At 38.0% G+C, this 25059-nt stretch overlaps 1 protein-coding gene across 15 annotated transcripts in view; it reads left to right on the plus strand.

Moving 5' to 3' along the window:
- The window catches only part of CCDC88A (coiled-coil and HOOK domain protein 88A), a 68207-nt gene that overhangs the window by 18659 nt on the left and 24489 nt on the right, over nt 1-25059 (plus strand). For 13 of the 15 annotated variants that reach the window (XM_077781993.1, XM_031504294.2, XM_077781996.1 and 10 more), the window contains exons 5-20: nt 1370-1439; nt 4964-5022; nt 5607-5690; nt 6263-6403; nt 7512-7681; nt 10503-10584; nt 11155-11313; nt 12493-12639; nt 13114-13258; nt 13867-14051; nt 15412-15549; nt 17662-18732; nt 19169-19296; nt 22124-22265; nt 22839-23015; nt 23516-23677. In XM_077781993.1, coding sequence (XP_077638119.1) covers nt 1370-1439; nt 4964-5022; nt 5607-5690; nt 6263-6403; nt 7512-7681; nt 10503-10584; nt 11155-11313; nt 12493-12639; nt 13114-13258; nt 13867-14051; nt 15412-15549; nt 17662-18732; nt 19169-19296; nt 22124-22265; nt 22839-23015; nt 23516-23677 — 3060 coding nt within the window. The remainder of the gene's footprint in view (nt 1-1369; nt 1440-4963; nt 5023-5606; nt 5691-6262; nt 6404-7511; nt 7682-10502; nt 10585-11154; nt 11314-12492; nt 12640-13113; nt 13259-13866; nt 14052-15411; nt 15550-17661; nt 18733-19168; nt 19297-22123; nt 22266-22838; nt 23016-23515; nt 23678-25059) is intronic. The other 2 variants (XM_077781995.1, XM_021537700.3) reach the window with 1 other exon arrangement.

Genomic DNA, 25059 nt, shown 5'->3' on the forward strand with positions numbered 1-25059 from the left:
CTGCTGCTCATACTCTGCTTTGGTACATGTTTACCTTTATGATAGCAACATGGAATTATTTCAGATACTACCGAAAACCACTTCCAAAAAAAACCCAAAAGCAAACAAAAAGTCAGTCTAAAATTACATGATTTCCTTTCATAGTAGCTGTTGACACTCATTAAATTAATTATATTTTATCTGTTTTATATTGATTTAAAACATCCTGTGGTGCACTTCATGTCTTATTTTTATTTGAAAATGGTCTTTATCAGTCTGAGAAGTACAGGTGTCACAGCTGGTTGAATTTTGTGGTATTGGAGGAGGCCAAAACTGGTTTCTCCCTCCTTATAACTTGTCTTAGGCATGTCCAGAGGGAATATATATTTTGCCATCTACTATTAATCAAATCAGATATAATTTTGATGTTGTATATTAACTGGTGGGAACTTTTGAGCATAGCAGTAGCTAGTAATTTCTACTGGTGTTTTTCAAGAAATATTGGGGTTTTTTTCAATTTGACCTAAAGCAAGTGGACTTGTGTTAGGTTGTTGCTTACAATGTGTAAGAGCTTTGGGCTCTTCTGGAATACGTTGCTTTTGAGTAGGAGCATTTTATATAGTAATGGATCTGTCACTGTGGAAAAACAAAAAGCCTTGACTATAGTATGGTATTTGCTGGGAATAAATATCTGGGAAGAGGAGAAAGACTATTCTGCTTCAGGAGAATTAGGCTCTGTCTAGACTGGGGATTTGACCCGATTACAGCCATTACAGGAGCTCCATTGATGGAATCCAAAGAACAGATAGGCAGAGCTGCTGTCTGATGTGTGCCACTTGTCAGCTAAAATTCCATGTGATTGTGCAGACAGGGGTTTGTACCCTTATATTCACAGGTGACCCAGTATCACTGCAGCAAAAACCCCTGGGATTTTCACATCCACATTTTGGTGAGGCCAAAGAAACCGTGAAATAAAGGAAATAGACTTCTTGCAGTAGAAATGCACCTTAGGTCAAATAAAACAAATATGTATCAATAAGTTAGGGAAACATGAACATAATAAATGTAAAGGGTTTTGCTGCACTTTGAGACTTGGGATCTCGTTGGCTTATGATCTCTGAGCCAGCTCATTGCCGTGAGAGGATTTTGCTCTGTGAGCTGATTGTGCAAACCAGTAAAACAAAGCTTCTGTAGAAGTAACTCATATTTGTTAGTTCTTTTAATTAGAATTAAAATAATAATAAGTATTGTATTAATTGTATGCCTGAAGTCCTGAAAAATATTAAAACTGTTTAATTAATACTGATTTTTCTTTAATGGCTGTTGGCATTTCATGTTTGCTTTCATTCAGTACATATGATGTAAATAATGTCTTTATTAACTTTTATAGGAGACTTTGCAGCAGTTGATCATGATGTCTTTGCCAAATGTGCTAATAATTGGCAAAAATCCTTTTTCTGGTAAGTTTATTCTTGACTAAGATAAATATATATATATATACTGGAAATAAAATTCCTGTAGTGTTGAGCCTTTCAACAGAAGATTGTTTAAATACTTTATCAAATAAGTGGTTTCATAATGATGAGTAATGATTTAATAATGATTTTCTTTGTCCACACCAAGGGTCCACACTCTAAAAAATGTGTTCTGTCACAGCCTCAGCCCTGGCTTTCACTAGGGCTTATACTGGGTCCAAGTGCATTTCCCAGAAACCAGTGAACCACTGATGGCACAAAGTTAAAGTTTCATGTACTCCCAGCTACTGCACCTTCAACTTCCTTTACGTATCGCCACTGAGGAAATTGGCAATTCCGTGCATCTCACTTGGTCCAGCTCTTGATACTTGTTTCTCCTTCCCCCGAACTCTCCTGCTTCTCTTGCATCTGTACCTGAAAAATATTGCAATTACCTTCTTGTTTTCTCCTGTGAACTGACATTGTCTTCTCCATGCTCCCACCTTCTCTGCTTCCAGCTCTGAGAGTTGCAATTTTCAGACCAAGAAAATTAGCCTGTGTGGAGCCAGCTGACTATGCACAGCCACTTGGGAATCTCTGCACCATGCTCTCAATTCCAGAAGCACGGAGCAGACACACCTGGCCTGCATGGAGCCACTATGGATTGGGCAGAATTTATTTACCTAGTTCTAATGTACCCCAGGTGTTCTGACACCTCAGCAGAGAGGTCAGGAACTGCTCTAACAGGCTGTATAGCTTCCCCTGGCTGTTTTTATTTCTTTGGGGTGTCTTCTTTGCCACGCTTCTGTGTCTGTGGGACAGGGGGTTCCTCATAAGCCAGAAGAACCATCTGTGTTTCCTTACTTCCCAATCCCAGGGCTCATAACATCGGTATTTTCCATATGCATTTGCACTCCCATCTGAGTAGGTATCTTGCTTTAATTATTTTGGGTTTTACTTTCTGCTATTTAGTATTTCTGCTTTTGCTTCCGAGGTCACAGCTTTTTCAGTTTTTATATGTGCAGCTGCTGTCATATGCAAGAAGTGTGAATGTGGTCTCTTCGTTTCCAAAAGAACAGAATGCATCATGCTCTTATAATTTTGATTCCAGACTTTCTTAAGGTTTTCAAAAGACTCCATGGATTTGCCTAGAAACCATATTTACTGGAAAAACAGATTTTAAAAACCCCAGCTCATAGTATTGTTTTGTAGTGACATTTTTTATTCTGTTCAAGATACTGAGAGAAAATGTCGTAACAATATTGTGCAGTATAAGATGACATTTCATTGAAAATGCACTATCAAACCTCACAGAGATAATATTGCATTCAGTTGTATACATTCAGTTTTGTGGTTTGGTCATTTCTAAGGAGGTGTCTGTGTTTTGGGATCTGTGGCTTGGCAGCTCTGTTGGTGTGTGCTTTGCTCTTCTGTGGGGATTTTGTTGGATTTTTGAGAAAATTTGGACTTTACTGTAGTGTAGCCCTCACATTAAAAAAATTTGTTAATGCTTAGACAACATACTTGAAGGTGTTTCACCTTTCTGCTGGAGTTCAATTGCAGAGTTTGATCTGCACTAGAATATAGACCTGTTCTTTGGGTTCTGTCCAGAACCTTTCCCCTTTGAAAGTTAAGACTGCTCTTGCTCTGTCAACTTGGAAAAGGATCTCATCCCTACATGTATTTTTAAGCTTTTTTTTGGCAGGTGCAGGGAAATGAAACCTCAGTGATCTTTGGAGACTCTTGTTGTGTAAACCTGGTTGCATCAAGAAAAGCTCTGGAGTAAAAGTCAATTCCCTGATAAAGGCTTGGATTTGGTCCACTAAAACTTAGACTGGAGGGGTGATTTTTCACAGGGATGTTTCCCACTTTTTCTCCTTTGCACTTAGGGAATAATTAATAGAGACATCCCAGAGGATGCCAAATTGCAGATGGCAGAAGCAGATACCAGAGGCAGTTGGCTCCTGGAGGAAAATGCAGGGAGAAGGCTGGAGTTGAGGTTTGGTAGAATGGGTCAGCAGGGATTTTATCAGGAAATATTTCCTGAGCTGGTTGGCAGGAAGGCAGTTGGAGGAGAAAACTGGAGGAGAACTACAGCCTGTGACTGTAAATGTTCAGTTTAATTACAAAGGGATAATGACGAGGCAATGGGGAAGGAGAAACATGAAAGCAAGTTCATATTCCTAAGGGAGCAAGGCAGCAAGACAGAAGCCTGCACTGCAGAGGGTGTGAAAGTCAGGGATAAAGGTGAACACAGGGAAGATCAAGCAGTGGCACAGGGTAGGGACAAAATTCATCAGCAGGTTGAAGGATGTAAAACAGAATCATCTATTTCTGTGTTTCTGATGGAGGAAAAGGAAGAAAAACAGAAGATGAGGGAAGCTGACAAGGTTCAGTGTTTTGCCCTGCTCCTTCAGGGAATATGGGGGAGAGACAAGGAATCAATATTCAGGCAGGCGTTTGAAAGGCATTCAGGAGATGAAGAGTGAAGAGGAGCTCAGGGATTGCTTAAAAATTAAGAAAATGTGATTAAATTATTGGGTTAAGTGAATGTAGGCTATGGATTTCTCCTGCTGCAGTATTCCTGTTAACTTTTATTGATAAGACAGAAAGCCAGGTGGAATTCCCCTTCTTGAGCTGAAGTAGCTTCTGGTGAAACACATTCCTTGATGGTTTTTCTGTTTCTCCATTAAAGACTTAACAGCTCGAGCCTTTGGGATACAAGAAGTCTGAATAAGTGACTAAAAATCTCCCATTTGAATCTGTGTTTTTTGTAATGTATTTATCTACCTGAGAAATGTCTTGAAAAATTTCAGCATTCCATGTTCATTGGGATTGTACACATTATGTAGCTCCCTCCAAAAACAGCTTGAGTCAGTGCCTAAACTATTTTGTCATCCTTGAAGCATTTGCTTTGTGGCATTTAGGTTCTAGATATAGAATATATTTCTATATTTAGTAGCAAGATGAGGACATGGTGAACGTAAAAAGTAAGAAACATTTTTATTAATCTGTAAACAGAGTTCTTTAACTTAAGCTTCTTTAGGAGATTAAGATACTTAAGGCCAGATTTGGAAATGCATTTTGATTTTTTGGATGTGCAGATGAATATCTAATACAGCTTTGTAAGGAATTTAAATGAACTTGTCATCTAAACTCTTCCAGCTTGGGAGTGACAGATAATTTAAGCACTTTTGTAACTATGTTGAGATACCCGAGATTACCATTGGAAACTTGATTGTAGGTCTCCAAAGCACTTCTAAAAATATGACTCCAAAGTTTTGCTTTTTGAAGGGCTGAATTTTTTTTTCCATTTGAAATTTTTAACGGCTGTTAAGGTGTTTGGTAACTCTGAAAGTTGGCAGTTAAATTGCAGAAAGGACTGAGCTGAAAGCTCCTCTGGTGTTTTCTAAACTAGGTTAAAATAAATTATATGGAAATAACAAGAAAACCTCCTGTTTTCTGAGGTGTAGGGGAAGAAGCTCTAATTACAGTTTTACAGTTACCATTTTTCCGTGTTTTCTTCTCAGAGCCAGGTACTGAAGAAGTAAAAAAGCTCCTCCTGCTTTTGCTTGGTTGTGCAGTTCAGGTGAGTTTAATTATGTTTGTCTCTATGAAACTTGAGTTTTGATCTCTTTTCTTACTGTTTTAATACTTCAGGTGGTATAAAACTTTTCTTCCTTTGGTGATACAATTGCATTCCTTGAAAAATTGGAATATTCTGATTTTTAATTAAATGGCTACAACCCTACACCTGTTACTGCACAAATAACTCCAGCCATAATGGGTTATTAATTTCAGTTGTGTTAATTTACCTGATACTGTAAAGAAAGGAAGGAAATGGGAAAGTGCTGAAAATTAACTCACTGCACTGTTTCATGTATTTAATAAATCATAGCATTTGAATTAGTAGCAATTTTAAGAAACCTCTTCCTTTTCCCATTTCAATTTGATTTTCCTTGTATCATTTGATTAGTGTTGAAGTTATAATTACTGTAACATGGCATAAACCACAGATTTACTGGTCACCAGAATTACTGGGTAATAATTTATTCATGTGGCCATTGCAGTGTCAGCTTTATAAGTTACAGCTCTTAAGAAATACAAAAGAGGAATGAAAATACTTGTGATTATACATATAAATGTGTATAAAATAGATGTCTCTATTTTTAGTGTCAGAAAAAAGAAGAATTTATTGAAATAATCCAAAGTCTGGATTTTGATACCAGAGCAGCTGTTGCAGCCCATATTCAGGAGGTATTTTGGGGGGGTTTTTGCTTTTAATTTTGGGCATTTTTTGAGATGGAATATTGTATTGCAGGAAGGGGAGTTGCACGTGTTCAATGGCAAGTAAATCACATATGTGATTTGCATATTGAGTGTTATAGTAAGCAATAAAGGCTTTATTTTTTCACTTGATTCACAAAAAGATGTAATGATTGAGCATTTTTGGGTTTTATTTTTAGAGCAGTACCAGTAAGCAAGTTTGTTGCTTCAAGGATTTCTTGGTTACATACAGAAATTTAGTTTAGTGAAATCTTTATATGTAAATTTATTTTAAAATTATAATTCAAATCAAATGTATGTGGTAGATAATTTACAATGTTATTAATTATATTATTGTCACCTTGCCAGATACTTCAAGGGGCTGTTTCCAGGTAGACAAAAAACTCTTCCTTTACATACAATTAGATATATTTAAAATGTTTTTTTCATACCTTATCTAGAGAATTTAACCTGTAGAGTTGCAGCTTTATTTTCTTTATGCTTCCTTTCTACTTCTAGAATTTCAAGAGCATGTTTTTTCTCTTTCATTTCACCCCATGTAGGTAACTCATAATCAGGAAAATGTGTTTGACCTGCAGTGGATGGATGTCATTGTGCTGACACAAGAATATGTTGAGCCTCTCCTGAAAAATATGGCATTGCATTTAAAAAGACTTATAGATGAAAGAGATGAGCACTCAGAGGTATGGATGTGGCTTAAGAGAAATACAAGAAATCTTTTTTTGAGATAATTCCAGCTCAGGATTTTTATAACTAACAGTTTAATTTTCTGCTGACATGTTAAAGCAAGGATTCCTGACTGCCAGAACATTGTTTCAGGGAGTTCCTCTGTGCATATTTGCTAAATGAAGTAGGAAAGATAAAGTAGGAAAGATAAGAGGTGATCTTTTCCATGTAGCCAGAGTGGGAAACAAGTGCAACATTCATCAGTAGCTGAAAACAGAGAATCCAAAGCTGTATCAGCTGCATTTAACCAGGAATCAATAAGCCATCAATTTACAAGCCAGTCACTGAAAGCTGCCTGTTCTATTCCTGTGTTGTGTTGTCCAGGCTTGAGGGGGATAAAGCAGAATCTGTACCAGGAGAGGTTTTGCAGGCTTATCTTGAAGCACAGTTTTTGTATCATGTTAGAATCAAGAAACGATACTTCCTAAAGAGTTTGAGTTGTGAATCATTTCAGTGGTCCCAGATTTGCCCCTCAGTAGAGTGGACGTGTCAATGTTGCAATTATTCCAGATATTCCTTGGACAGTTTTTCCAGATCACAGCCTTGACAGGAATAAAACAGAGGGTAGAGGATGGGGGTGATGCCTTTGTGCAAAACAAAGGAAAAATACTTTAAACTGTGAGACACGTTCGTATTTGGCTAACACCTTTATTTATAGGGGGATATAGGAATATTCCTGTAGATCTGATGCATTATTCAGTTGTCAAGGATGCTGCTGCTCACTGAAGAACACAACTTTGTTTAGAGATACACATTTTATCTTCATTTTCAAGAGGTGGTGGTTTTGAAGGAATTCACAGCTTTCATTACCCAGTCCGTTCTGAGCACTGGCCATTTTGTGGGCTTAAAAGTCTAAAGTGAAGAAACAAAATTTAAAATAGCAAAGGTCCTGTTCAAAAGCTGTGGCTCTTTGCTTTAAGCGTAGGGGTGCAGGTAGAGCTTTTGACTTCCTTGATGGCCAAAACCTTTCCATCATTCTTGTGCCATTGTAGTGTTTGATATGAATGACACACGCAGAGATGCCTCTGTAAAGGGCCATTCTGGACTTTTGCTCTGCCTCCTCAGACCATCATCGAGCTGTCGGAGGAGCGGGACTGTCTCCGTTTCCTGCCGCACGCCTCGGCCGCGCAGTCCCCGTGCGGCTCTCCTGGCATGAAGCGCACCGAGAGCCGGCAGCACCTGAGTGTGGAGCTTGCCGACGCCAAGGCCAAGATCAGGAGGCTGAGGCAGGAGCTGTGAGTACTAGTTCACACTCAGATCCTTTCCAAATGCTGCCTTGGAACACTTCTAGCCCCTTTCAAACCAGTTCTTCATTCTTTCAAATGTTTTTTAGTTACTGCTCCCCACGAGGGGTATTTTTATAACACAAGATTTGTAGACCCATAGGACAAATTCCATGTTTCATCTGTGTTTGTCTCTGTTTGTATTCATAATGGTGTTTTGACCTAAATTTTATTCTCTGATGTCCCTGAAATCATGGATTAAAGGTGGAAGTCTCACAAATCTCAGCATTTTGTTCTCAAACCAGGTGATCATTAAAAGGAGATGAGGCAGGAGGGATTCCTTCTCAGCAACATGATTTGGTGACCTGTTTCCAGCAAGAAATACTCACCTATGATTAATTCATGTTTTAAAATCGTTGCAGATAGGGCATAAAAAATTCCATTAGAATGCTTTCCTGTCCCCCACCTCTTTGTTCCTGTGTAAAACATTTCTTGTCTGCACAACACTTACTTGCTTCTGAAAACTTCCTGATTTTTTGGGCACTTTGTCTTCATAGTCAAGGGAGTGAGGAGTTTAAATAACTCCTCGCTCCCTTGACTATCAATAACAGACCTATGGAGAAGATCAATAACAGACCTGTGGAGAATATGCTTCTCCCTGTATGCAGTGTGTCAGTTGTTTTAGCAGTGAAGTGTGTGTGTGTGTGTGTTCTGAATTAAAATGCTCAATCTGAAGAGATTCAATATGTGTAGGAGCAGCATAAATAAAGATTTTTTTTTTTCTTTAATTCGGCAATGGGGAGAGGAGACAGGTAAATTATATCACAAGCCGAAAGTAGCATAAGTCACAATTCCCAGAGTTTGTTGATCAGATTATTTCTAGCTGGCTGGATTAAGATCTTGTTGATTTACTCTGAGGATCCCCATCCCCCGCTGCAGCATGGTCTTCATGAGGAACAGAGGACAAAAGATGGGGCTCTTTTTTCCTGATGTCTGTATTATTATGTGTCTCCTGCAATGAGCCCGCCCAGGATATTCTATAAACAGCTGCACCAAGAAAATTAGTGAAAAAATTGCTGTTATTAGTTTGATTGACAGTTAATAGATAGCCTAAACAGTGAACACTGGTATGTTCTGTATAATTTAGTCCAGTCCTCTCCAGTCTGTAGCTGCAGCATGCAATTAGGGCAACACTGACGGCTCAGAACAGTCCACATTTTGCACTCTTTATTTTAATTCAGTTGGTAAATAATTTCCCTTTACGTGTAGCAGTATCTTAAAATACCAGACTTGGATGAATTAACTTCTGTCTGCAGCATTTAGTGTTAAATGCTGCATCTATTTGATAAATTTTAAATTACATTAATTCCAGACTTGGAAATACTCAGCATAAAATTTATTTATAATCTGGTTTTGGCAGTGAATCGTCATATCTGGTTTAATATGCAGTGTAGCTGATGTAATTTCCTATAAAAGGTCTGTAAAGATTATTTTTCAACTGGATATAAACTAGGGAATACAGCAACTCCAAAGATGGAATTTGCACACTCATTTTCTGAGTGTTGAGTTCTGTGTGTTCCCGTATAGAACAATAACAGGAATATGGATACCGATGGAAAAGTTACAGAAACGAGGAATAAATTTGTGTTTGTGCCTGGTTTCTAAGCACCTCTGGAGAGGGAAAGCTGTGACAGGGATGTTGCACTGAGCTGTGCAGAGCTGAGCCTCCTGTGCTTGTGGGCTCAGTGACCTTTTCCAAACAATCCTTTCCCAAAAGGGAAATTGTGAAATTGGCTCATTTTTAAAAACAACTGCTCTAGTTTTATGTAAAACATACCTAATTTTTGTTGGTATGATTGCTTTGAGATAGCATTATAATTTCAGTCTATTAAATTTTCTTATTTCCCCCTTTTCTACTTTTGTTTCTTACTTGTATTCCAGAATGTGGGATAATATAATAACACATTTAAATATACAATACATCTTTTAAGAATATTCAATATTGACAGATGTTTCCACAGCAAATGTTTGTTCTGAGGTGCAGTTGAATTTTGAACATCAGGTGTTCTTTGTCTGTGAGAGAGTGAAATATTTCCTTTGCACTTACTCATGGTTTAAGAAACTAATTTTTTAAGGATTGGGAAATTAACTGGAAGTTAAGAATTAGTCATATAAGAATTGTAGCATTCTCTGTCAAATTGTTTTTATCACAGGTTTTGGAGTAGACTCAGACGCTGTATTGTTTCTATAAAGGTGAAATTCATTGTGTGTTTCTTGAAATTATTGAGTTTATTAAGCAGTATCTTCTTCGGTTGAGTCAAGGCACCTAAAACCCCTAATTCGTCTCTGCAAGAAAAGGGAAAATTACAGAAATATAAAAGTGTTTTTAAAATTGGCTTTACTTGATTTTGACAAGGGGTCAGTGTATGGTTCTCCTGGAAAGAATTTGGACCTTTTGCATGTGTAATTCTGAGTTGAGTTTTTAATGTGGATCTCCTGGTACACATTCATGTGTAACGTCTGTGGTTTTTCTACACAAAATCCCTTACTGCAAAAATTCTTTATTACGCCCTCTTTTCTGCCCTGTGTGAGTAGGAAACAACAATTTAAATTTAATATGAAAAGTCTTAACAAAATTTAAAATATTAGATAAAGACTAAAACCAAAAGAATAACTAAATCATAATGGCAACCGTAAATTTTACACACTGATGTCCCTGAAATTGTGGGTTAAAGGTGGAAGCCTCACAAATCTCAGCATTTTCTTCTCAAACCTGGTGCTCATCAGCAGATTTTGTGGCCATGTTTAACTGGTTTGTGTTTTCTCCTTCAAGTGAGGAAAAGACTGAGCAGCTGCTTGACTGTAAGCAAGAACTAGAACAGATGGAAGCTGAACTGAAGAGACTTCAGCAAGAGGTGTGGGTTTAATAATTTTATTATTTTAAGAAAAGTTGGCACCACCAGAACAATTCACCACTCGTTTTTTGATATTGAGTATGTTTTCATGTTTATTTTTTTATTTTGCATTCTGAACCTTGTAATGTATACCTTTATTTGGTGTATGTTGGGAAAAAATGCCCTGACTTAGGTTAGTTAGTATTTATTTTCTAATTTTTTTTGTTTCTTCATTCAAGCTATTTGCCACCAGTGCATCCTCTGAAAGGATCTTCTTAAAATGAAAGCATTCCAATTTTGTCTGATTTTTCTTTATACTTTGTGTGGTGATAATGAGGGGAAAAACCTTAAATACATACATAAATATACAATATATATAATTATTGTGAGTCTTTGAAAGGGGCCAGTGCAGTTTCCTTGGAAATACAATAATCTACAATCCTCTATTATATATTTGATTTTTTATTTGTATTTCTCAGAATTAACAATACCCCTCTGCATTCCTTTAATTCAAACAATGAAGGAGCTGTGTTACCCTTCACCGTGTTCTGTCCAGTCCTGCCTGTATTTCTGTGTCTCCCTGTGTCCCAGAACATGAACCTGCTGTCGGATGCCCGCTCTGCCAGGGTGTACCGGGACGAGCTGGACGCGCTGCGGGAGAAGGCGATCCGCGTGGACAAGCTGGAGAGCGAAGTCAGCCGCTACAAAGAGAGGCTCCATGACATTGAGTTCTACAAAGCCAGGGTGGAGGTGAATAAATCCTGGGGAAAAAATCACCCAGAACCACCATTCTTCTCTTGGCTGGGGCTTTTTCAAAGTGTCTTTGGATATTAAAGCATTGAGATGTGAGAAAGGGTTGCAGCACCTTGTTCTGGGATATGGCAGTCAGGTTTTTGTGACAAATTCCATTTTTTTGGGAACTGTTTCCGTGTGTAATGGCATGGAAGTCAGCAGTGTTCACCAGAGCTCTAAGCTAGCAAGGCCAGTGGAAGCTTCTGTGAAGGATGGATTGAGAAACCCAGAGAGGAATTAATTAAAAAAATGCTGTAAATATAATTCCTTTTTCCTCTTGTAGGTCTCATAAAGGAAAGCAATTTTCTAAGTCAAGTGTTGAGGAAAGAAAGGCTGTTCACATAAATGAGTACAGGACAATGGCATAAAATACACTAAAACAAGATGTATCAACACCAGGCAAGGGGAACTTAGAGTTCTGGCATGGATTAGTAATTCAGGAGGAAAATCAACATGCAGGAATTTATCAGGCCATCATTCTGTCTGTAAGTGCCAAATTTGATGGGCAAGTGTGCCCATACAGTATAAAAGTTAGTGAAGGAAAACCGATTAGTGTATAGGATTTGACAACAGTGGAAGTTTCATTTTCATAGAATGCTTAAATTAAAAACCCCCTGAAAATAGTTAATGTGTTTCATAGCTTGTAAACTGTCGGATGTTTCAAGCATTCTTCAATACAGATAGATGTTAATTAGTTGGGTTTGCTTCATAGTAATTGTGAGTTAACTTAATATTTGTGTAGGGAGGAGTATGAAGGATATTTATGGGATCTTTTTTCAGACTTTGCAGCTGACTGTGTGCTGAAGTTTGAAAAGTTTTGAGGAAAATTGCCAATTATATATTTTACACATTACTTTCATTGGATGCTATTTAAAAAATTCTCTATGTACCAAAATTGAAGCTGCTCAAGGCCCTTTGAGAGTGGCTGGTTGTATTTTAAGATTGTAGTTGCATTTTCAGCATCATGGCCTGACTTTGGGCCAAGTGGCCTATAAACCTAATTTATAAAAAGTCTGTTACAGCTCCCAGTTTTACTTTAGGTTTCTGAAACTGGTTGTGATGTATATCAGAGTTTGTGTGAGCAGGTGAATGCTTCTGGTTTGGGATTTATTTGTTGTTGTTGTTCCATTTTTGCAGGAGTTAAAGGAAGACAATCAAGTGTTGCTAGAAACCAAGACAATGTTGGAAGATCAATTAGAGGGGACCCGAGCGCGTTCAGATAAACTGCATGAGTTAGAAAAAGAGAATTTACAACTAAAAGCTAAATTGCATGATATGGAGATGGTGAGTGACAGGGGAGCATGGCAAAGGCAACTGATACACTCTGAATTAAATTTCCATTTTTAATAAAAGCCTTTAAAATAGCAGGGAAGACAAGGAGTGTGATGATAAATGCAGAGATTCAAGAGTAATAGGTTTGATTTTTTTGATGTGAATCAGTTGTCACTTAAATATTGTGTTTACCCCATGCACTTTGCTTCCTAATACTCAGAGAGAAGTAAACTTAGGGAGTAATTGCTGTAGGCTATGAGGAGAAGAGGTTCTTTGTAATGTTCTTTTTACTGTCCCCTTCAAAGTTCTCCCAACTTTTCCCAGTACCTCCCCATCTCAGTGTCTAGGCAGATAAGAAAAAGCACTTTGCCTTTCCCTGTGACAACATAATAAAGATAATATAATATCGATATCAGTAGAATATAGATAATAAAATACTTTGTACATATTGAGATTTTTCTTTTAACCTGTGAAATAATTTTCAAGGAGCGTGATATGGACAGAAAGAAGATTGAGGAGCTCATGGAGGAAAATATGACCCTAGAAATGGCTCAGAAACAAAGTATGGATGAGTCTTTGCATCTTGGCTGGGAGCTGGAGCAGATAAACAGGACTACTGAACTTTCTGAAGGTAAACATAGTTAATACTTGCAAAGTGATTGAAATTGAAATCTCAGGCTGGGTAGCATTAGAAAATTAAATGTCCTTATTTCTGAAATACTGAGCATATTGTCCTGTGAAGAAATGCTGATTCCCATGTATCCATTGAGATACAACCTACATGAGAAGTTTGTTTTTGTGGTTCTTGTTCAGTTAAATAGTGGTGTAAACCCCATAAATACCTTGAAATTACATTATTTTTCAGTTCACACTTCTGTACTCTGCAGCACAGATCATGAATCTTCTTGCTTTGCTGTTCTCAAAGTTAAGGAGATGAGCTGTGGTAAAAATTTTGATTCTTCTGTATAACATGATTGGATACAAACTGGATTCTGTGCAAAGCACTTGATGAATTTGGAAAGTTGTGGGAAACAAATCTGTGCTGTGATTAGGAACATTAGGAGAGTAGAATATATTTTAATTTTTAATATTTCTAATCCTAACCAGCTCTGGTCACCAAGAGGGCATTGGAAGGACCTTCAAAGGCTGTTAAGTCCTCCAAGTTTAAAAATGCAGAATCCAAAGAATTCTGGCTAATAAGTCACCTTTTACTTGAATAATGGTCTTTTTCTCCTGCAGTGCCACAGAAATCACTGGGCCATGAGGTGAATGAGCTGACATCTAGCAGGTTACTGAAGCTGGAAATGGAAAACCAAAGTTTACTGAAGACAGTGGAAGAGCTGCAGAGTGCAGTGGGCTCTGTGGAAGGCAGCAGTTCAAGGATTCTGAAAATGGAAAAAGAAAACCAAAGACTTAGCAAGAAGGTAAAGGTCAGGGTGTGCTTGGATTGTGTGAGACCTGCCTAATGTTCCTGTTTTCTTCCTAAAGAGTAATTTTGTGAATTGCTGTTATTTTGGGTAAGGCATTGCAAGGGTCCAAGTGGAGTTACAATGTTTATAAGTTTATATAAAATAAAACCACCTCCAAGAGGTTTTTCTTTTTTTTATTATGTGAGAGTATGACCAGTTTATTCAGAAAGGTCTTAGACTGGTGAGGGGAAAAATAATAATGTATTTGGGATATGATGAATAATGAAAGTGGTTTAGAATACTGGAGAGCTTTAATTTTGGTAATTATGAAACAGAAGAAAATGTGTGTGCAGAGGTGGAGAGTGAGTGTTGAGTCTGAGATGAAAACTTGGTCCTGTGTCCTCATTTTAGCTGAGGAAGGGAGAAGGTGGGTCAAGGAATTGATAAACTTGATAAAGAGGGGAGTTTGTCAGTTTTAACTGTGCTGAGCTACAGTACTTTGCTCCTCAAATTATGTGAATCAAATTAAATAATTTAATCAGTGGTATTTATAGAGAATAAAAATCAGAAAAAAAAATAAGCTGGGGCTAATTACAGTGGAGTGAAAATGTCTAAAGTTCCTGAAATAGATTTGACTTCAGCAGCTAATTCAGGTGAAAGACTATTCTTAGAGTGGGTAAGAGATAATTTAAAAAAGAAAATTAAAGAAATCCCTACTGTATTGCATGCTTCCATAATTTTTCTGATTCCTAAGAAGCTGGTGTTTTTTGGAGTAGCCTCTGTGCTGTGTCCAAAAGAAAGCTGGGAGGTACAATAGAAAGGAATAGGTTTAAGAAACACACAAACATCATTGAGGTCAACTTGTTACTGCTGAAATGAGACAGAGAAATCATGCTTGGATATTTTAAATTTTAAATAGTTTTACTCTCTGCAAGCTGGAAACAGTTGACAAAATAAATCCATGTATTTAATTCCCAAGGAATACTCTTAATTATTTCTTGAAATAGTTAAGTAAGATCAAACAACATTCAACCTTCCTAAGTTAAAAGGGTCTTGGAGGAGCAGTATAAATCTTACTGAAATGGAATTTTAAGAGAAAAAAAAAGATGCTTGAGGAAATATCCAGAGCCTGAGAAGATCTGACCCTCTTTTTTTTACACTGAAGTATTTTATAGATACAGTGTTCTGAGCCAGGGAGAAAATTCTGGCAGGAATAAATGTATTCCCAGAAGAAATTAATGTTTCAATTAGAGATTAGAAAATTCTGCTTAATTCTTTTCCTTAAGCTTATTTATTCATTTCTATAAGGGTGCCTTCAACCCAGCTAAGACTGTTATTTTTAAGTACATTTTAAAACTTTTGTTTCTCTTCTCAGCTTGAAGAACTGGAGAATGAAATTAGCCAAGAGAAACAAAGTCTTCAGAACAGTCAAAATCAGAGTAAAGATTTGATGAAAGAAAAAGCACAGCTTGAAAAGACACTTGAAGCACTTCGCGAGAACTCTGAGCGACAAGTGAGTAGTAGAATCAGAAGTTTTAATGCTGCTTTTTGCTCTGCTGGTCTCCTTTTCTAGGATTTTACAGACATAAAGGGATTGTAAATGTAGTGGATTTGCCAAAAGGAGGTTCCTGCAGGAAAACAGCTTTGCCGGGAGCTGCAGCCAGTGAGAGACGTGACTCATTTCTGGCTGGGGCTTTCCTGGTGGGTTTAGAGCTTTGTGGTGTTTCTAACTCCGCTCCTGCGGCTTCCGTGGGCATCTGCTAGAGCTGCTTGGAGGGTGTAGCTCAGCCAGGAGAAAGCAATGGAAACTTTGGAGGGAGGCCAGACACCTCCCAAAGGAGGAGAACAGGTCCCAGGCAGCTGGCAGTGTGTGGAGTAGTGTTAGAGTATTGATGGGAATTCCAGCAGCCTCAGGCCCAGCTCCATAATTCTGCCCTGCACTGGGATGGGTTCCTGCTGTGGCTACCTGGATTTATTTGTGGCTGCCAAAAACTGGCATCTGAATCTTTGTAAAAGATGTACCTGTGCCTGATGGGGACTGGCACCTTCTGAGGTGTCTGCAGAGCAGGCAGCAGGAAGAAAGAGTTCTGGAAGTTTATGGAATTCTCAGATTTAGGAATTGAGTCCTTCAGTATTAGAATTGCTGTTAGCTTTTATAAATTCTCTTTATACCTCCTGATGACATGGCCATTTAGTGTAATTTAATGTACAGTATTTTGAAATGCAGAATATTGTATTTCAAAAATTGCTGACTATTTTTAAAGGCCATTAATCAACAAATGGAATTCCAGAAGGAGGAAAAAAGGGAGGTGAATAAAATAAAGGCTTGGCATGGAAGGTTTGCTTTCATTTAAAGATACATATCTTGTTTTAGGACTAATATTTCAGTGGGCCTATTTCTGCTCTAAAATTAGTACACTTAGGGGCTGATGGGTCAACAGCATCTTCCATATTTCTTCCAAAATCCTGTGCTGACACTTACTGGGGTTGACTGTAGAAGGTTAATTTGATCGCATCCAAAATCCTGGAGGCATTTATCAGGATTTTTTTGTAGAATTTGGATTATAGAAGCAGAATTCATGGATGGTAGTTCAGTGCCATGCCAGATGCTCCAGAGATGTGTTTTTAGGTACCTGTTAAGGGGTTTCTATTGACTATTCCAGAGCAGTTTATCATTGCTGGGAGCAGAGCCGTGGATCTGTAATTAATAGTTCCATTCCCATTTCACTATGGAAGAACAACCTCTAATTTTATCAGTCTGTTTTTCATTGCGAGCAGCATTTCTGCTTTTCTCCCAAACAGTTTATTGTTCAAACATCACTTACACTGGGTTATTAGTGTACACTTAAATATTGATCCAGACAGTTCTGATGAATTTTGCTGTCTGGTGTTACATGCCCAAATAATTCCAAATGATTTGGAACAACCTAAAAAGTCAAGAAATACTAAAAATTAAGGTGTAGGTTCTGCCTTTATCCTTGAGATAGATCTGGGGAAATGTTTCCTAGGAAAATAATTCCAGTATTATTTACTTTCTCTGAAGCTGGTTTTGAGCAAAATATCCAAAGGTTCTTTTTAACTCAAAAATCAGTGCAACTTTGGTGTGTTTCTTCTCAAATTGTTGTTGCATGTGTTCAGGATTCCCTCATCTCCCACCCATCACCTCTATTTTTTCCAAGTGAAATAAAGAGACTTTTGTGGCTCCCGTGTCTCCCTCCATCTCAGGTTTGGTTTAGAACTTGCTGCAGTCCTGTTCTTCATGGACAGGAGACACAACTCTGGAAATCGCAGAGTGTAAGAAAAAACAATCTAAATATGGGTAAACACAAATGAAAATTAAATTTGCTAGGAAGTAGGTAAAGCTTTCTTTTGATTTGTGCTTTATTAGTTTTGTGTTTACATTTATCTATTAATATTCAAGAAGATGAGATTTGAAGATTTACTTTGTTGTCAAACTTGAAATAATGTTTGTAATTCTTCACATAAATATTAGCAAAGTAAGAGATTTTCTTTAACTTAAAATAAAAGGTGAATATGATATGATGAGTATCTTTTAGTTTATATATGAAAGCAATTCCTTGTTGGCATGTTGTTTATCACTTTACTGTTTCTCTACCCAAATTAGATTAAACTCTTAGAACAAGAAAATGAGCACTTGAATCAAACTGTGGCTTCTCTAAGGCAGCGCTCAGAAATCAGTGCTGAGGCGAGAATGAAAGAAATTGAGAAGGAAAATAAAATCCTCCATGAGTCTATCAAAGAGACCAGCAGTAAGTTAAATAAGATTGAATTTGAAAAAAAACAAGTCAGGAAAGAACTGGAACACTACAAAGAGAAAGGGGAGCGGGCAGAAGAATTAGAGAACGAACTGCATCATACGGAGAAGGAAAATGAGTTATTACAGAAGAAAATCACCAACCTAAAAATCACTTGTGAGAAGATCGAGGCCTTAGAACAAGAGAACTCTGACCTGGAGACGGAGAACAGAAAGCTGAAAAAAACCTTGGATAGCCTGAAAAACCTCACTTTTCAATTAGAGTCGTTAGAAAAAGAGAATTCCCAGCTCGATGAAGAAAATTTAGAGTTACGGAGGACAATTGAATCCTTGAAGTGTACAAGCATTAAAGTGGCACAGTTACAGTTAGAAAATAAGGAGCTGGAGAGTGAAAAGGAGCAGCTCAAAAAAAGCCTTGAACTGATGAAAGCCTCTTTTAAGAAGACTGAACGCTTGGAAGTGAGTTACCAAGGCCTGGACACGGAAAACCAAAGGCTACAGAAAGCCCTGGAAAACAGCAATAAGAAGATTCAGCAATTAGAGAGCGAATTACAAGATTTAGAGACTGAAAATCAGACCCTGCAAAAGAATTTGGAAGAGTTAAAAATCTCTAGTAAACGCCTGGAGCAGTTGGAAAAGGAGAATAAGTTGTTAGAACAAGAGACCTCTCAACTGGAAAAGGATAAGAAACAGCTGGAAAAGGAAAATAAAAGGCTTCGACAACAAGCAGAAATTAAAGATAGTACCTTAGAAGAAAATAATGTCAAAATCAGTAATCTGGAAAGGGAAAATAAATCTCTTTTTAAAGAAATAGTTGTATACAAAGAGTCGTGTCTGCGCGTGAAAGAACTGGAAAAGGAAAACAAGGAACTGGTGAAAAGAGCTACCATTGATAAGAAAACCCTGGTCACTTTGAGAGAGGTAAACACAGAGGAGTTTCCATTCCCATCATAATCTGTTTATAATGTACGGAAATTTTATCTGGGTTTCTGATGTGGGTTTTTTCCCTGCATTAATCTGTGTACTATTAACACCTTTATGCGTTAATGAAAATTTCTATAATCATAGTCATGGAAATTAAGAATATCATATTGCTGGAATGTTTCCCATTCACTGTCATGTTCCAGACCAAATTTAAAGGGAAATTCTAAAGGGAAAGGAAGAGTGCACAGGGAAAGCATACTCTAGTTGCAGTTTAATATCTGATACAGCTGAAAGCTGGCGACTGGAAGGAGACTTAAATTTGAAAATATTCCAGTCATGCAGTGATAAAACACCCTTGTCTCAGTACTCCCAGAACTGAGATTATGTTATTTTATTTCACTGAAAATACTGACTGTAGTTTTTTCTTTGCAAGGACTTGGTGAATGAGAAATTGAAGACTCAACAGATGAACAATGATCTAGAAAAACTGGCCCATGAGCTTGAGAAAATTGGCTTGAACAAGGAGCGTCTCCTGCATGATGAGCAGAGCAGTGATGACAGGTGAGAATGGCAGGGCCTACATGACAAAGAGGACAAATGAGGATCTTTTTTATTCATAAAGTGGTTTTGCAGACTGGTTCTGTGCATACTCTTAGATTTTTAAGGCACGCTCATAGACCCAAAAATGAACTTGATATTTTTGGAAATTATTTAGTTCATGTGCTTTCACATTCAGCTGACTATGACAGTGAGTTGCTACTTTTTGTTGCTAAGAGACTCATTGAAGTATGTCAGGAGATAGTTAATTATAATTAAAATGTTTTATGCTCTAGTCAGCAGCAGCAACAGTAGCAGTAAAAGGTAATTAGCTCAAAGTAATTTTTTTCCCTTTTTGTCTGCCTGTCTGACACAAATGGTTTCTATCACATAGTGATTACCTTAAACTATCTCACTCTTTCCTTGCAACCATTTCCTTCTTATTCTTCCATCCTAAAGGAAGCTGCATTTCCATTTCCCTGGCTGGAAAGTGTCCAGTGCTTGAGTGTCTCCAGAACTTGGTGGTGGCTCCATCACTCCTCCACACCTGCCACTGGACAGCAGCTGCTGCCCTGACATCTGTCTCCTCTGCTTCATTTTCCTCCTCTGCCTTATCCTGCAGGGATTTAGGGAAAACTGATGACAGGAGCAAAGCAGACAGTGTAGACTTCCAGCTAAGCTTTGCTTCCCAGTGCAGTTCTGCTGTCATGATGTATTATTACAACTGATTGTCCTGAGCATGGAGATTGATATGGGGCCTTCTGTGTCTAAAGGAACCCAAATAACACTTGGGGTTTGAATCCAGCTTACCTTTCCTAGTGCTGTCACAGGGGTGATGCGGGGTCATGTGTTGCCCCCTCTTGGTTTCTGCTGGTGGCTTTCACCTGCCTTTCTCAGCTCTCAGATGAGTTCAGGAAATGTCCTCAGAACTTGAACTGGTTGGATTTCTTCTGATTTCTGTGCCACATAAAGCACTTGATAAGCACTTGGTGTGTCCGTAGATAAATATGCCAAATAAAAAACCACCAGACCTCGATCCAAGGTGAAGCTTAAACTTAGATGAAGCCCAAATGGAGCAACATTCAATCAAGTTCTAGGTTAGAAGTGGTTGGGCTCTGCTGCTGTCTTGAGTTTCTTCCCAAGCTCCATGTAGAGCTTGTAGAATCACGAACAATGTTTGTTTGTTTTCAAAGTGAAAGCTAGGATTAGTTTGAAATTTTGCTCTGCCCATAAATATCCTGCTTTTCCATTGCTCTCAACTTCTTCATTCAACCCAAAGATACCTGGATTGCTTTCCTTACATAACAATACATAGGTGAGTCATTACTGGCTCTTCCATCAGGGCTATGAAGAACTTGGGTTCATTATGGGTAAAATTACTTCTCAGTGTAGTTTTTCATCTGCCTCTGTCATTTTGGTAATGGAAATTAAAAATGTACCATTTTACTCCTCCTGATTGGAAAGAGCTGCTTGTGGTTGTTAAGAAATGATCTTGGTAGCACCTCAGAGTCTTTCTGTTGAGGTCTAAACTAGTCACGTTTTATGAGTTAACTTGGAAGTGTTCTTCATTTTCTCTTGCCTGCTGTCCTTGGACAAACAGATTGATGGATTTTGACTCTGAATCCAAAATAACCCAACCTGCAGTCATATTCAAAAACGTGTACCATTTTTCATTGTTCAAGTGTAAGTGGGTATTGGATGTCTGCTATTATTATTTTTTCTACTTTGTTTTTTGTAGAACTGTGTCATTTTTTAGTAGCAGGAATTACTTGTAGCCAAATCTGAGCTTCAGCTCAAGAAGGTGAAATACTGTATATTCTACTAGTCACAGGCTGCCTACTATTCCATAAATCCTTGGGAATCAGTTGTCATATCTGAAAATCTTGGATTCCTCTCCTGCTGCATGATGCTACTGGACAGCTTTCTGCTTATTAATTCTCTACCCATTGGTCTTCTGCTCCAGTTCCTGACTGGATGTGATGCCATTGTCCATTCAGGAGTCTGCTGCCGTTTATTCCCTTCACTATACTGATGGATCTTTCAGCAGCCAGGATTAGAAAGGGGGATATCAATGGTTGAGTTTATTTTATCCAGCTGTGGGGAGGAGTGGAGTGTTCTCCAGATTCTGAGCCACACACAGGGACTGAACTGCTTAGTAGTGATTAATGATTGTGGGTTTCAGTATTTCCCATGAAGAATGTGCAGTTCTAAATTAATACAGTTTAATCTGACCACTTCTTTCTCAAACTGACATTCTGGGGGGTTTTCAGTGCCCTACTAATATCGTGAATATGGTTAAAAATGGAAGCTTTGCACATCAAGGGTGGCAGCAGTCTTAAAATATCAGCAGCTGGGCTGAGTGAGCAATTTGCACATTGATGGCACCAAACGAGTGTGCACCTGCACAGTGCTGTGCTCCATCCATCTCCTTCCCTGCCCTCCCCTTTGGAGCTGGCAGGAAATGGGAACTGATGAAAATCTTGCTCTCCAAATACTTCACATCCTAATTGAGTTCAGGTCCCCACTGGATTCACTGGAGTGGAGCCAGAAGGAGTGCAGGCACCACTCACTAATGATGCAGAGAAACCCAGCACCCCCTTGGGTGCCTGAATGGGTCTTTTTCTGCGTCTAACACATTTTTAAAGAGAGGAGGAGTCAAAAATTGTTTTGACAACCATCTTCTGGTTATTTTTGACATAGAACTTGCTGTGGATGCTGAGGTGACTTCATACTTTTGACCACGGCACTCAGGGATTTTTGAATATAGCTATGAGACTTTTCTAGAACATTTTAGAATTTAAATACCTCAAATAATTATTTAAAATACAGACTCTTTTTTGTTGTTGGCCAGTAGGTACAAGCTTTTGGAGTCCAAATTAGAATCCACACTCAAGAAGTCTCTGGAAATAAAAGAAGAAAAAATTGCTGCTTTGGAGGCTCGTTTGGAAGAATCAACAAATCTAAACCAGCAGCTACGTCAGGAACTGAAAACGGTAAGGAAAAGGGCATTTTTCTAGAATATTAAATGAGTTGTTATTTCTACACTTTTTGGGTAAAACAACAAAAAATGGGCATCATTCAGGTTACAGAAAGCAGGACAAAGGTACGAATGCTTTTAAAACTGTGTTGAAATCACATGAAAAGTTGCTGAGCTTATTTACTGGCCATGAAAACATCAGCTGGATAAATAACCTGGAGTTGATTTGACTTGGGATGTAATTTCCAGTTACATTTTCTGGCCTACCTTGAGCAGCCTGAGTAGATTGGTTAAAAAAGGAAATTCTATCATGTTGGTTGTAGAATTTCAGTAAAAAAAGCTGGAGAATATAGTTACAAACATTGAAATAAAATAGGAAATAGAGGTCTACTATTTATTGGGGTTAAATTGTCCATATCCATAAATAATTTGTACATCATCCCCCAAGATATGTACAAAAACCAAATTTACAAATATAGTAACATGACTTCCTGTTCTTTGAGAAGGATCACAGATAATAAAGTAATGAATTTGGATGTACAAAATGGAAAATTCTAAACCTTACCTAAGTTGTCCTAAATAATTCCAGGTGAAGAAGAACTATGAAGCTCTCAAGCAAAGACAAGAAGAGGAAAGAATGGTTCAGAATTCTCCTCCAAGAAGTGGAGAAGGAAATCAGTCTGTCAATAAGTGGGAGAAAGAAAATCAGGAGACTACTAGAGAATTACTGAAAGTTAAAGATAGATTAATCGAGGTGGAGAGGAATGTAAGATGTGTTTTAAATATGATTCTGTTGGTAATTATTTGTGGTGAGCTGTTCCAGTAATGCAAATGAGGGTGCTGTTAAGACACTTGAATTTACCACCTTGTTCCCATCCCAAGCAGAATCTGAATTAAATACAGTATGTCTAGCAGCTGGATTCTGCTCTGTGGGATGCCATAAAGCACCTGACAGGCATTTAAAAAGGAAATGTGAAAACCCGAATTTTCCCTTTAGAACCCACAGCTCTCTCTCAAATCCCTGTTATATAATCCCTATTTACACCAGTCCTGCAGGTTCCTCTCCTTTTTCTCCATAGGTGCAACATCTGTTACCTGTTTTTCCAATGATAAATACCCCCAAAGTGTGTTTGTTGTGCAGTTTTATCCCACCCTGTAAATCTCTGCCTGGTCTTGCTGCTTTCTATCATCTGGAAAATACTTCTGTTTTATCTTGGAGTTCCTGGAGCAGCTGTCAGCTGAGGTTTTGTGTGGTTCTCCCCCCAGAATGCAACGCTGCAGGCGGAGAAGCAGGCGCTGAAAACGCAGCTCAAGCAGCTCGAGACACAGAACAACAACCTGCAGGCCCAGATCCTGGCCCTGCAGAGACAGACTGTGTCCCTGCAAGAGCAAAACACTACTCTGCAAACTCAGAATGCCAAACTGCAGGTAATACTGCCTTAGTTTGCTTTCAAAAATAAAATTAAAGGGTTTTTTTTCTAAAGGAAAACTTAAAATACATTACCGTTAGCTTTAAAATCACATTTGGCTTCTTGCAGAGATGTAGGAAAGAAGGTGATGTGAAAATAATCTGCAGTCAAAAATTGTTTGCTCATGAATAACTACATTTTTAGAAATTGGTTTTAATCCTTTGTCCAATGTAAAATCTTGACTTCATAGTTAGAAGTAGAGTAGATTCTCATATCAGTCTTCCAAGATTCCTTGAGTTCTTTATTGTATTTATACTTCTAGATTAGATCAGGGAAGTACTGTGTCTAAACATATTCTAATAAATTTTATCTATTTTTATAAATATTTTTTAAATTAAAGCCATAACTAAGAGGAAAATCATGACAAATGCATAAGATTTAAAAAAAAAAAACTAAAAGAAAATGGAAAGCTACAAAATAAGTAAAGACCTGAATTTACATAATTGAGAGGCAGTAAAAAAGGTAATGTGGGACCATGGAAATTATGAAAATATCTGTCCCCAGAGTCTTGCAGCTCTTCTGGCCAAAATTCAGATGTTGCCCTTAATAGTTTAATAGGGTTATTAAATATGTACCTTTTTTCTTTAAACATTAAATATTCTTGTTAATCAGTTTAATGCTTTTGATGTTCTAAGAATCAAAACTCCTTCAAGAGAGGATAAAAACCACGCAATGCTGCAGAAGTAGTAAAGAGTGTCAGAAAGGATGGAGGGCTGATGGAAATCAAGATGTCAAGGACTGTTTAAATGGAACAAATAATGCATTTGGTGGATGCCTGGAGTCTTCTCTTGGCTCTTCTTGGAAAGCAGAACATTGTTTTCCCATGGATGCACTTTCTGGTGCCACATTGAAATGTCATTAGTGCACAGCATTCCAGTGAAACAGGACATTAGTACACACCCTGTGCCACTTCTGGTTGTTAAAAACACAGTGGATATGATGTGGAAGTATCCCATTTAACCAGTTGAGAGGGGATTTCTGGGATTCAGAGCTCTCTTAGTACTTTGTAATTCCCTTCATCAAAAAAACCCAGGAATGTCTATGTAGTTCCTTTTTTGCCTCATGCCCAGCAGCACAGGCCTTTCCTCTCTGGCAAGACAATTCTTCATGAACTGCAAATCAAAGTGGAAGTTAAAATATGTTCAGGAAAATCAATGTGATGAACTGTTGGCTAAATCTGAAGTGCAGACTGTGCTGCTAGTCTACCTGGACTGTGCCAAAATTGTTCGTTGGCAGCTAATTCTTTTCCTCCTGATACCCATAAGGAGCAGCCAAGGGAAAGAATATCTGAAAGGGTAACTGGGAATTCTGACCTAACCAAACTCGGGATTCAGCCTGGGA

This window comes from Lonchura striata, chromosome 3 (assembly GCF_046129695.1).
Source record: "Lonchura striata isolate bLonStr1 chromosome 3, bLonStr1.mat, whole genome shotgun sequence".
In the NCBI taxonomy this organism is placed as follows: domain Eukaryota; kingdom Metazoa; phylum Chordata; class Aves; order Passeriformes; family Estrildidae; genus Lonchura; species Lonchura striata.